The sequence below is a fragment of the Myotis brandtii genome, unplaced genomic scaffold, assembly GCF_000412655.1.
Source record: "Myotis brandtii unplaced genomic scaffold, ASM41265v1 scaffold298, whole genome shotgun sequence".
NCBI lineage: Eukaryota > Metazoa > Chordata > Mammalia > Chiroptera > Vespertilionidae > Myotis > Myotis brandtii.
Window position 1 is genome coordinate 2,648,206 of NW_005361391.1, and position 12,924 is coordinate 2,661,129.

Below are 12,924 nucleotides of genomic sequence, written 5' to 3' on the forward strand. Positions count from 1 at the left end.
CTTGTCACGCCCAACTGATTCCCCCTGCCGGCCTGGTCACCCCTCATGGCCCCTCCACTGGCCTGGTCGCCCCACGCAGCCTGCTGTTCAGTTGTTTGGTCGTCCCTCACTAACCCCCATGCCGGCCTGGTCACCCCACGCAGCCTGCTTGTTCAGTCTTTTGGCCGTCCCTCACTAAGCCCCCTGCTGGCCTGGTTGCCCCACGCAGCCTGTTTTTTCAGTTGTTTGGTCATCCCTAACTAACCCCCCTACCAGTCTGGTCTTAGGCAGCCATCTTGTGAGGGCGTGAGGGTTAATTTGCATATTACCTCTTTATTATATAGGATATAGATGTTGGTTTGCATAGTGTGTTTCTCCTGTCTGTGGAGACCCTGTACTCTGGCTTACTTAAGCATCAGTGTTTGTCAGTGGTTCTCATAGCTTTTCTTAATGTCTTCTAGAATTAAAAAAAAAGAAATGCTTTGGACCACTAAGTCTCGTCTGTAAAGTGCCTAATCATGTTTTTCTGTTTTTTAAATACAAATGAGTGTGAGATACAGCCAGGGAAGAGAGCAAATTAGAAATATATTTGTATGGTCAGTTAAGCTTATTTTCCTGTGAACTCTGTGAGGGTATACCAAACCATTGAAAATGAAGAAGAGAGAGACTAGTATATGCTACTGAATATATATTCTGGTTTCGCAAATACATTTATCTGGATTCAGACATTCTCTTGATTCATTTATTAATTTGGTAAAGAACTGGAGATTATGAGTTGGAACTTGTTTTTCTTGCATTATAGCTTGTGATCAGCAGATTGTTTTTTGGCCATTCAGAAACCCCTTTAAAAAGAGAAAGTGAGCCCTAACCAGTTTGGCTTAGTGGATAGAGTGTCGGCCTGCGGACTGAAGGGTCCCAGGTTCGATTCTGGTCAACGGCATGTACCTTGGTTGCGGGCACATCCGCAGTGCGGAGTGTGCAGGAGGCAGCTGATCGATGTTTCTCTCATCGATGTTTCTAACTCTCTATCCCTCTCCCCTCCTCTCTGTGAAAGATCGGTGAAATATATTAAAAAAAAAAAAAAGAAAAAAAAAAAAAAAAAAAGAAAAAAAAAGAGAAAGTGAACTGAAGCTCCACACTATGATTAATAACTGAATTTTGCACTACCCAGCTAATTCTTTTTGCTAGTGTTATTTAAATGTAACACTTTATATTGTTTCTCTAGTTATAGTTGTTGATTCTTCAGTAAATAAAACACATTTATTCTTATGAAGATAGTCTTATCTAATCCTATGTCTTGGTTTTTTATAGAGCTCATTCCAGAATTTTCTTTGTCCAAAGGGGAAAAATTCCCAGGATGTATGAAAAGAGGCCATAGATTACATCCCACATTTTAATTGGCAGTCATTGTGACCTTCTGAAAATGATGGTTACTAGTCTATGTAAATTTTAATCTTGCTTTAGTTTTTGGCAATATTATTCTTATTTGACTAAATGTGTATTATTTTTATAAACCTTGGTAGTTCAGCTTTCAACCTGCCTATGCATAGCCAAGAAACCATTTTTAAAAAAGCAAACTTAACCTACTACATTGTTTATGTTTTTAACTCAGATGATATCTACACTAGCCAAGTAAAACACTATAAAAACACTTTATTTGGAATTCTACAAGTTACTTTAAAAAAAGATGTTATTATATTTCATGAAGCAGATTCCGTAGCTTTCAGTAACTTAGCAAAAGTGCTTACAAAATTAAGAAATGGTCTTATGATCCTATTTAATTTTCATGACATTTTAATTGATCCATTTGAATCTATGTTTAAAATTATTTGATTATTAATTTTATTTTAGTTAAAGTGAAGAATATATATTAAATTAGAGGAACACTGATAGCAGCTATGTCCAAATGAATCTACCGTTGTTTTTTGGAAATAGTTTTTCAAGTTGTACCATTATGTATATCTATTCATGTTTGCTCATATGAACGTGTTTTTAAGACTTCATGTCTCTGTTGCTGATAGTTGTTCCCATTCCTCAGTTTTAATCATAAGATAGTTCTCTATCAGGTAACTTACATTAGGAATCACTTTACATTAAGCCCTGGCATTTGTTGTTCAGTTTTTCTCCTTTCTGAAGTGAATTAGTATTTAAAGTCACAAGACTTTAAATACTAATTTTTGAAATACTTTTTGAAATAGTAAAATTAAAAAAAATTAACTTAAAGATTGCCCTGAGTGATGTCAAAATGTCTGTTATCTATAATTAAACAGTTTGTAATTTAAAACAGTTCCCATTCATTTAAAAAATACACAGACTGCTTTATGTATGCATAAAAATTATTTGAGCAAATATGCATTGAAGTGTTTCACAGTGTTTATCTTGGAGGTGGGAAGGAGTTCTAGAGATGCATTCAATCTCTTTTTTTAAAATATGTTTTTATTGATTTCAGAGAGAGGAAGGTAGAGTAAGAGAGAGTTAGAAACATCAGTAATGAGAGAGAATCATTGATCATCTGCCTCCTGCCCCCTACTAGGGATCGAACTTGCAACATGGGCATGTGCCCTGACCATGAATCGAATTGTGACCTCCTTGTTCATGGGTTGATGCTCAACCACTGAACCACACCATCTGGACTCAGTTTCTTAAATTATTTAATTTTTTGTGATAAAAATTGAATAACAGGAAAGATATCTAAGAAATTCCCATTTTGGAAAAAAATAATTTTGAATTATGAATGCATTTAAAAATATGTGAATGTCATTACATATTTTAAAAAACTAACAGAAACCTTTAAGTGCTTTATTAGTAAGACAAAATTTCATACATGAATAAATAATAAATGTTTGAGGGGAATCATTAAAATTCATTATTTCAATGGATGTCTTAAAAATGTAGTTGTTTTTTATTCCTTTATTGTTAATATAACATTCTTACTAAATAGTGCTTTAAGTTATAACAGAACATGAATCCCTCCCTACATTTTTTTCACCCAAATTGGGCATGTGTTCCTGGAAAAAAAACATTATATTTACCAAACTCGACTCCTGAATAGTATGCACTCTTACATAATAAAAAAGGAAAATGTGAAGTGTCCGGGTCTATGCCACATATTGGTTTATTTTCTCCATGAATATTTATTATACTAGAAGCCCGGTGCATGAAATTCGTGCATGGGTAGGATCCCTAGTGAGGTAGGGGTGGGGGGGGGACCCTCAGCCTGGCCTGCACCCTCTTCAGTCCAGGACCCCTTGGTGGATGTCTGGCAGTCAGACATTCCTCTCGCAATCCAGGACCACTGCCTTCTAACTGCTCACCTGCCTGCCTGATTGTCCCTAATCACCAGAAATCAGGATTTTAAAAAGATTTCCAGGTGATTCTAATGTGCAGCCAAGGTTGAGAACCACTGCCCTAACTGCTCCCCTGCTGGCCTGATTGCCCCTAACCGCCTCCGCCTGCTGACCTGATCGCCCCTAACTGCCCTCCCCTGCTGGCCTGATTGCCCCCTAACTGTCCCCCCCTGCTGGCCTGATCGTCCCCTAACTGCTCACCCCTACCGGCCTGATTGCTCGCTAATTGCTCCCCTCTGCTGGCCTGATCACCCCCTAACTGCTCCCCTTTGCTGGCCTGATCGCCCCTAACTGCCCTCCCCTGCTGGCCTGATCGTCCCCTAACTGCTCACCCCTACCGGCCTGATTGCTCGCTAATTGCTCCCCTCTGCTGGCCTGATCACCCCCTAACTGCTCCCCTTTGCTGGCCTGATCGCCCCCAATAGCCTCTGCCTCGGCCCCCTCCACCATTGCTTTGTCTGGTAGGACGCTGGGAAGATGTCTGGATGATGTCCTGTCTAATTAGCATATTACCCTTTTATTAGTATAGATAGATTGGTCTCTGTTTTGCGGAAATGGAAAATAGAGAAGAAATCAGTCAGTAGACTAGCTGGCAGTGTGTACACATGGTGGTATTTCAGTGTTCTGCCTGGGGCCATGTCTTCCTCACTAAAATCTTTCAGTGCCTATCTGTTTGGTTACTGCCTAAATTGTAATTTACATGGAATCGGGGCCTGAGATGGCAGGCATGTGTTGACCTTTTTGGAGTGCCAGTTTATTGTGAAAGCAGAATGTAATGTAGTGACAGTATCATTAGGGAATCACTAAGGCAGCGTGAATTATCGTTAGAGGAATAATAATGAAATAAAAAAAATGAAATAGTTAACCAGTAATGCCTGAGAACATTTACTGGATTTACCAGACTCCAGGCTGTGCTTATAATAAATTATCTACTTTAGTTCATTCTGTTGCACCATGTATGATTGAACACTAGTAAAAGTATATGAATATTATTTTCAGGGAGATGTATAAATATGTTTTTAGGTAATGATATATACATCTATTTGTCCTTTAGAATTTTATATCAATAACTTAGATTTCTAATAATAGCAATAACTTTCCTTCTAATATACATTAATGTAATTTAAGATTCTCTTAGTCTAAGTAATCTAGAACAGCGATCACCAACCAGTGGTCTGCGGACTACTGGTGGTCCATGAGCTCCAAAAGGTTGGCGACCACTGGTTTAAGGAAACCTTTGGAGCAGCGGTTGCCAACCAGTGGTCTGTGGACCACTGGTGGTCCGTGAGGTCCAAAAGATTGGTGACCACTGATCTAGAATACCTATACATTATTATTATGGGCATTATAACCTAATTCCACTCATGTTTGAATAAACGTAAATATAATCTAAAAGAAGTCAAATATAGTATTAGAGTGAAAAATTTAGACAAAAATCAGTAGAGACTGGTATATTTGCAAAAAATGTTGGATATCTATATAAAAGCCCAGTGACTGGAATGGCAGAATGACCAGAACGACTGGAATGACCTGTGTCTATGACCCGCATTGCAGTAGCCAGTAGGCCTGATCTGGGCCCCAATTGGCCTCCAACACCCCATTGGGGGTGGGGCTGGCTGGCCAACACTCTGTGGCCCCTCCCCACATCTTGCCCTGCCCCCAATCGGCCCCCAACACCCTGATTGGGACAGGGTCGGCTGGCCAACTTCCCGAGGTCCCTCCCCTGGATGAACCTGCCCCCTAATTGGCCCCCAACACCCCAATCGGGGGTGGGGCTGACCAACTAACCTCCCACAGCCCCTCCCATCCCCTCCTCTCCCCCCCGCCATCCCAGCCCAATGGGCCCCCATCGGGGCAGGCTGGCCAGACCCCACCCGTGTACGAATTCGTGCACCAGCCCTCTAGTATTCAATAATAGGAATAAGGGAACAAGGAAATGTTATTTCTAGATTTATTTTTCAGTTCTTGAAAAGGTCTGGTATTACTAAATGGAGAAAGTAGAATTGTATTTTTATGTAATAGACATGATTAATTCTTATCATTGTTCTTCTGAACTTTGTATGCTTTTTTCTTTTCAGGTTTGGCAATTTGTGGACATAATTGCCTCCTGACAGCAGAATGGATGTCTGCAAGTAAAATAGTATGTCGAGTTGGACAAGCCAAAAATGACAAAGGAGACATAATTGTCACAACCAAGTCAGGTGGCAAAGGAACCTCAACTGTCTCTTTCAAGCTACTCAAGCCTGAAAAAATAGGTATCTACCTTTTGTCATATTATTCTGAAGATGAAAATAAAAATGGGTTTTCTTTTAAAATTTAGAACTATTAAATTAGTCTAAAATTTACCCACTATTATATCTCAGTTTATGTTTATTTTTACAGGAATGGTGTATTGGTTAAAATATGTATTACTTTCGAAAATGCACCTAAGGATAATTATCCTGACATAACTGTCATTCTAAATACTTTATAAAATCTGTTCACTTAACATTTTGATACGACAATTTCAGTTCCTTGTTCTTGAGTACATTTCTTCTTGAATTTCTTTCTTTTCTTTCTGTTATATGGTTAAGATTTAAAGTGAAATAACTTACTGATTTGGCCAAATTAGCAATAATATTAATCTAAATAATGTGCTATTTTCTCCTCTTTTAGCTCTGGACAAAATGTTGCTAGATCTGGAGCTGCCTTTAGCCTTTCAAGCTAAAAATATCCCATAGCACATGTTACATTTTTATACACTTAACACCCACTTTCTCATATTAGAATAGTGATGGGAATATCCATCCACAGGCCATATAATGCACATGAAATCATTTGGTCTGGCTCTGCCAAGGCATCATATATTTGACCTGTGAGTTAGTTAAATGTTTGACCAAATATAGCAGACTAATTTTTAAGTTGATAATTTTGTATGGCCTGCGAATGATGTTATAAATATCCAAATGGCCGTTGGCAGTAAAAAGGTTCCCCATCCATGTATTAGAGTAATTAAGAACATAGTCTGAGGAGCCAGACTCTGAATATTAATCTGATCTTTACGTTACTAACTGTGGAACTTTGATTCCTAGTTCGTGGGTAAAAGTGGATTAATTGTATTATCTACCTTATAGGATTAAATGAGTTAAGAGAACCTATGGACACAGACAATAGTGTGGTGAAGATCTGGGGTGGGGTTGGGTGCAGGCTAGTAGGGGTCAATAGGGAAAAAAAAGGGACATATGTAATATTGTAAAAAATAAAGATTAATAAAAGTTATCTGCATCGGATGATCCTATATAATAAAAGCGTAATATGCCAAGTGTCTTGTCGTCCAGTCATCTGTTCAATCAATCAAAGTGTTATATGGTAATGATATGTGAAGGCTGCTTAACTGCTCGCTATGACATGCACTGACCACCAGGGGGAAGATATTCGACTGGTCCACCAGTTGCTATGATGTGCGCTGACCACCAGGGGGCAGATGCTCCTATCAGTAGGTTAGCTTGCTGCTGGGGTCTGGACGATTGGGACTGAGAGAGATGGGCCGGACATGCCCTGTAGCCCTCCCGTGGTCCCTCCCCAGCTTGCCAACCTCTGTGTCCCTCCTTGGCCCCGATCATGCACTGGTGGAGTCCCTCGTCCTGGCCTGTGTCCTGTCGCAATCCAGGACCCTCAGGGTATGTTGGAGAGCAGGTTTCGGCCCGTTCCCACAGGCCAGGCCGAGGGACCCGTTGGTGTCGTAATTTGTGCACCGGGTCTCCAGTAAGAAAATAACTGAGTTAAAAGATACATGGAAAATTCTTAGCATAACCCCTTTATACAAAGTAAGTGTTCAACACATTAAATTTTTTTTCATTTAAAAGTTAAATATTGGGGTGGCATTAGTTAATTACATTATATAACTTTCAAGTATATAATTCTATAGTACATCATGTGTATATTGCACTCTGTGCTCACCACCCAAAGTCTACTCTCATTTTGTCACCATATATTTGACCTCTTATCTTTTACTCTCTTCAACCTTTCTCTCATTCCCTTTCCCCTCAGGTAACTACCATACTGTTGTTTGTGTCTGTGAGGTAGTTTGTCTTGTTTGTTCATTGGTTGCTTTCTATTTGAATAGTATTCTATTGTATGTATGAAACACATCATCTATATTCAGTCATCCATCAAAAGACACTTAGGTTGTTTTCAAGTATGATCCTATGATGAACATGGGGGTACATATATCTTTATGCATAAATATTTTCAAATTATTAGGAATTACCCAGAATAGAGATTGCTGGGTCATATGCTAGCTCTATTCTTAATTTTTTAAGGAACCTCCATACTGTTTTTCATAGTGGTGACAACACGAATAGATCTTGAGAATATCATGCTAAGTGAAATAAATTAGAAAAAGTAAAATACGATATGATTTCATGCATATGTGGTATATAAAACTAAAAGCAGCAAATGAACAAAAAGAAAAATGAACAAACAAAAACTTATAGACACAGACAACAGTTTGATGGTTACCAGAGGAAATGAAAATTGTGGGGACCGTAAAGGAGGTCAAATACATGGTGATGGAATAAGATTTCACTTTGGGTGGTGAGCACACAATGCAATATACAGATAAGACATTTATCATAGACTTGTACACTTGAACCTATATAATTTTATCAATGTTACTCCAATAAATTTAATCTTAAATAATTAAAAAAATTTCTACCAGCACTGTATGAGGTTCCCCTTTTCTCAACAACCTCTATAACACTTATTTCTTGTTTTATTGATAATAATCATTCTAACAAGTGGAAGCTATCTCATTGTGGTTTTGATTTGCATTTCCCTTATAAATAGTGAAATATAGCATCTTTTCAAATATCTGTTGACCATTTGTATGTCTTTTTGGGAAAAGAGTCAGATCAGGTTTTCTGCCCATTTTTTAATTGGAACAGTTGTTTTTTTTTGTTGTTATTGAGTTGTATGACTTCTTTATATATTTTGGATATTAGCCCCTTATTGGAGGTATTCTTTGCAAGTAATTTTTCCCATTCAGTGAGTTGCCTTTTTGTTTTGTTTATGGTTTCATTTTTATGTGCAGAAGCTTTTTAGTTTGATATTGTCCCATTTATTTATTTATTTTTGCTTTTACTTCCTTTGCCTTTGGGATAAAATTCATAAAATCCTCTCTGAGACCCAGGTTATAAGGTTAGTACCTGCCTTTTATGTATTTTAATGTTTTAGGTCTTATATTTATGTATTAGATTTACTTTGTGTTACTTTTTGTGTAAAATAGCAGTGTCACATACCAATCTAGTTTCATTCTTTTGCATGTTGTTTTCTAATTTTCTTATCACCATTTATTGAAGAGCCTTCCTTTTCTCCTCTATATGTTTATGGCTTCTTTGTTGAAAATTAGTTGCCCATACATAAGGGTTTATTTCTGGACTCTCAATTTTGTTCCATTGGTTCATGTATTTGTTTTATTTTGTTTGTTTGCTTTTTTGCAAATACCATGCTGTTTTGATTATTGTAGCTTTATAGTATCACTTGAAATCAGGGAATGTGATACCTCCAGCTTTGTTCTTTTTCTTCAGAATTGCTTTGGCTATCCAGGGTCTTCTGTGGTTCTATACAAATTTAGGGATTTTTTTGGGTTCTATTTCTTTGAATAATGCCATTGGATATTGATGGGGATTGCATTAGAGTTGTATATTGCTTTAGGTAATATGCCCATTTAACTATGTTAATTCTTTTAATTCATGAACATGGAATATCTTTCCATTTCTTTGTGTTTTCTTCAATTTCTTTCAACAGTGTATAATAGTTTTCAGTGTATAGGTCCTTCATATCCTTTAAGTTTATTCCTAGATATTTTATTCTTTTTGTTGCAATTGCAAAATGGAATTGTTTCAATTTTTCCCATGAAATTTAATTGTTAGTATATAGGAATGCAATAATTTTTTTACACTGTATCCTGCAACTTTATTGTACTTTATTTATTGTTTCTAATACTTATAAAAAATTATGTCCTCTGCAAAAAATGACTATTTTACTTCTTCCCAGTTTGGTGAAAGTGGACATCCTTGTATTGTTCCTGATCTTAGAGGAAAAAGCTTTTAGTTTTTTTACCATTGAGTATATTAGCTGAGGGTTTGTCATATATAGTCTTTATTATGTTTAAGTAATTTCTTCTATACCCATTTTGTTGAGAATTTTATTAATCATAAATGAATGTTGTATCTTGTCAAATGCTTTTCTGTAGTTTTTAATATGATCATATGATAGTTATTGCTTATTTTGTTAATGTGGCATATCACATTCATTAATTTGTATATATTGAACCATCTTTGCACCCCTGGACTGAACCCCAATTGATTGTGATATATTTTTAATGTATTGTAGTATTCAATTTCCTAGTTAATTGTTTAGGATTTTTGCATCTATATTCATTAGAGATATTGGCCTATAATTTGAGTGTGTATATGTTTTCCTTACCTGTTTTTGGTATCAGGGTAATGTTGGCCTCATAAAATGAGTTAGGAATTTTTGCCTCTTTTTTAATATTTTGGAAGAGTGAAAAGGATAGGTATTAAGTTTTCTTTGAATGTTTAGTAGAATTCACTGAATCCATCTGGTCCTGGACTATTACTTTTTGGGAGGTTTTTAATGACTTGAAATTTCCATACTATTGATTAGTTTATTTAGATTTTTTAATTCTTCATGATTCTATCTAGGAAAGTTTTATACACACACACACACACACACACACACACATATTTTTAATATATTTTTATTGGTGATAGTATTATAGATATGTTCCTTTTTCTTCCCCCCCCCCCCTCCTCCTAGCCCCTACCCGTCCCCCCAGGTCTTCATCCCCTCCCCCCTAGCCCCTACCCATCCCCCCAGGTCTTCACTACCCTATTGCCTGTGTTCATGGGCTATGCATATAAGTATTTAAGTTCTTTGGTTTATCTCTTCTCGTCTCCTCAACCCCACATCAAGGTATGTCAGTCTGATCCATGCCTCCAGGCTTCGGGTCTTATTTTGCTGGTCAGTTCATTCTGTTTATTAGATTCCACAAATAAGTGAGATCATATTATACTTGTCTTTTTCAGATTGGCTTATTTCACTTAGCATAATATTTTTCAGATCCATTTATGCTGTCTCAAAGGGTAAGAGATCCCTCTTTTTGTACAGCTGCATAGTATTCCATTGTGTAAATGTCCCACAGCGTTTTTATCCACTCATCCACTGATGGGCACTTGGGCTGTTTCCAAATCTTAGCTATTGTAAATAATGCTGCCATGAACGTAGGGGTACATATATTCTTTCTGATTGGTGTTTTGGGGTTTAGGATGTATTCCGAGAAGTGGGATTGCTGGGTCAAAGCGAAGTTCCAATTTTAATTTTTTGAGGAAACTGCATACTGTTTTCCATAGTGGCTGCACCAATATGCATTCTCATCAGCAGTGAACTAGTGTTCCCTTTTCTCCACATCCTCACCAGCACTTGTTGTTTGTTGATTTTTTGATGATAGCCATTCTGAGAGGTGTGAGTTGAAATCTCATTGTGTTTTTAATTTGCATTTCTCCGATGATTAGTGACTTTGAGCATTTTTTCATATGTCTCTTGGCCATTTTTATGTCCTCTTTGGAGAAATGTTTATTCAGGTCTACTGCCCATTTTTTAATTGGATTGTTTGTCTTCCTTTTGTTGAGTTGTATGAGTATTTTATATATTTTGGATATTAACCCCTTACCAGATGTATCATTAGCAAATATGTCCTCCCATTCAGTGGATTCCCTTTTCATTCTGATGGTGGTTTCTTTTGCTATGCAGAAGCCTTTTGATGTAGATCCATTCGTTTATTTTCTCCTAGTTTTCCTTTGCCCTAGACAGTGGTCGGCAAACTGCGGCTCGCAAGCCACATGCGGCTCTTTGGCCCCTTGAGTGTGGCTTTTCCACAAAATACCGACTTCTGCGCATGGGCCACGAAGTTTCAATTGCACTGTACATGCGCGCCTGCATGTGGTATTTTGTGGAAGAGCCACACTCAAGGGGCCAAAGAGCCGCATGTGGCTTGCGAGCCGCAGTTTGCCGACCACTGTCTAGGGCAAAGGAAAACTAGGAGAAAATAAACGAATGGATCTACATCAAAAGGCTTCTGCCTGCATGTGGTATTTTGTGGAAGAGCCACACTCAAAGGGCCAAAGAGCCACATGTGGCTCGTGAGCTGCAGTTTGCCGACCACTGCCCTAGGAGATGTATCCATAGACTTATTGCTACTTGAGATGTCTGAGATTTTACTTCCTATGTTCTCCTCTGAGATTTTTATGGTTTCATGCCTTACATTTAAGGCTTTCATCCACCTTTAGTTTATTCTTATATATGATGTAAGTTGGTGGTTTAGTTTCATCTTTTTGTATGTGTCTGTCTAGTTTTCCCAGCACCACTTGTTGAAGAGACTGTCTTTACTCCACTGTATGTTCTTGCCTCCTTTGTCAAATATTAATCGACCGTAATGGTGTGGGTCATTTTCTGGGGTCTCTGTTCTGATCCATTAGTCTATCTGCCTGTTTTTGTACTAGTACTAGGCTGTTTTGGTTACAATGACTTTGTTAGAATAGTTTGATATCCAGTACTGTGATTCCTCCTACTTCGTTCTTCTTTCTCAAGATTGCTGTAGCTATTCGGGGTCTTTTATGGTTCCATATCCATTTTTGGAGTGTTTGTTCTAGCTCTGTGAAGTATGCCATTGGTATTTTAATAGGGATTGCGTTGAATCTGTAGATTACTTTGGGTAGTAGAGACAGTATAATGATTTAATTCTTCCAATCCATGAACATGATGTATGCTTCCATTTGTTTATATCTTCCTCTCTTTTTTCAATGTCCTATAGTTTTCCAAATACAGATCTTTTACCCCCAGTTGGTTAAGTTTATTCCTAAGTATCTTATTTTGTTGTTGTTGTTGCAGTGGTAAATGGGATTTTTTTTTAGTTTCTCTTTTTGAGATTTCATTATCGTTGTATAAAAATGCCATAGATTTGTGGATGTTGATTTTGTATCCTGCTACCTTGCCAAGTTCATTTATTAAGCCTGGTGGTTTCCTGGTGGAGTTTTTAGGGTTTTCTTTGTACAATATCATGTCATCTACGAGTAATGACAGTTTTACTTCCTCCTTTCCAATTTGGATGCCTTTTATCTCTTTTTCTACTAGTATTATGTTAAATAAGAGTAGTGAAAGCAGACATCCTTGTCTTGTTATGCCTTTGTTTTGAAGTCTGTTTTGTCTGATATGAGTATTGCTACTCCAGGTTTTATTTTTTCCTTTTCATGGAATATATTATTCAATCCCTTCACTCTGTCTATGTATATCTTTTTTTCTGAGGTGGGTCTCTTGTAGACAACATATATATATGGGTCATGTTTTCTTATCCATTCAGTCACCCTATGTCTTTGGACTGGAGCATTTAATCCATTTGCATTTAAGGTTATTATTGATAGCTATTTATTTATTACCATTTTTATTTTCTTTATGCCTATGTTCCTCTCTCCTTTTTTTCTTCTTCTTCCTCCTCCTCCTCTTCTTCCTCCTCCTCCTCTTCATCTCCTCCCCCTCC

At 37.4% G+C, this 12,924-nt stretch overlaps 1 protein-coding gene across 6 annotated transcripts in view; it reads left to right on the forward strand.

The window, feature by feature from the left end:
• EXOC2 (exocyst complex component 2) overlaps window positions 1–12,924 on the forward strand; it is a 286,986-nt gene that overhangs the window by 57,539 nt on the left and 216,523 nt on the right. For 5 of the 6 annotated variants that reach the window (XM_005869533.2, XM_014542312.1, XM_014542313.1 and 2 more), the window contains exon 3: window positions 5,405–5,581. In XM_005869533.2, coding sequence (XP_005869595.1) covers window positions 5,405–5,581 — 177 coding nt within the window. Of the gene's footprint in view, window positions 1–5,404; window positions 5,582–12,924 lie in introns of those variants that run through there. The other variant, XM_014542315.1, reaches the window with a different exon arrangement.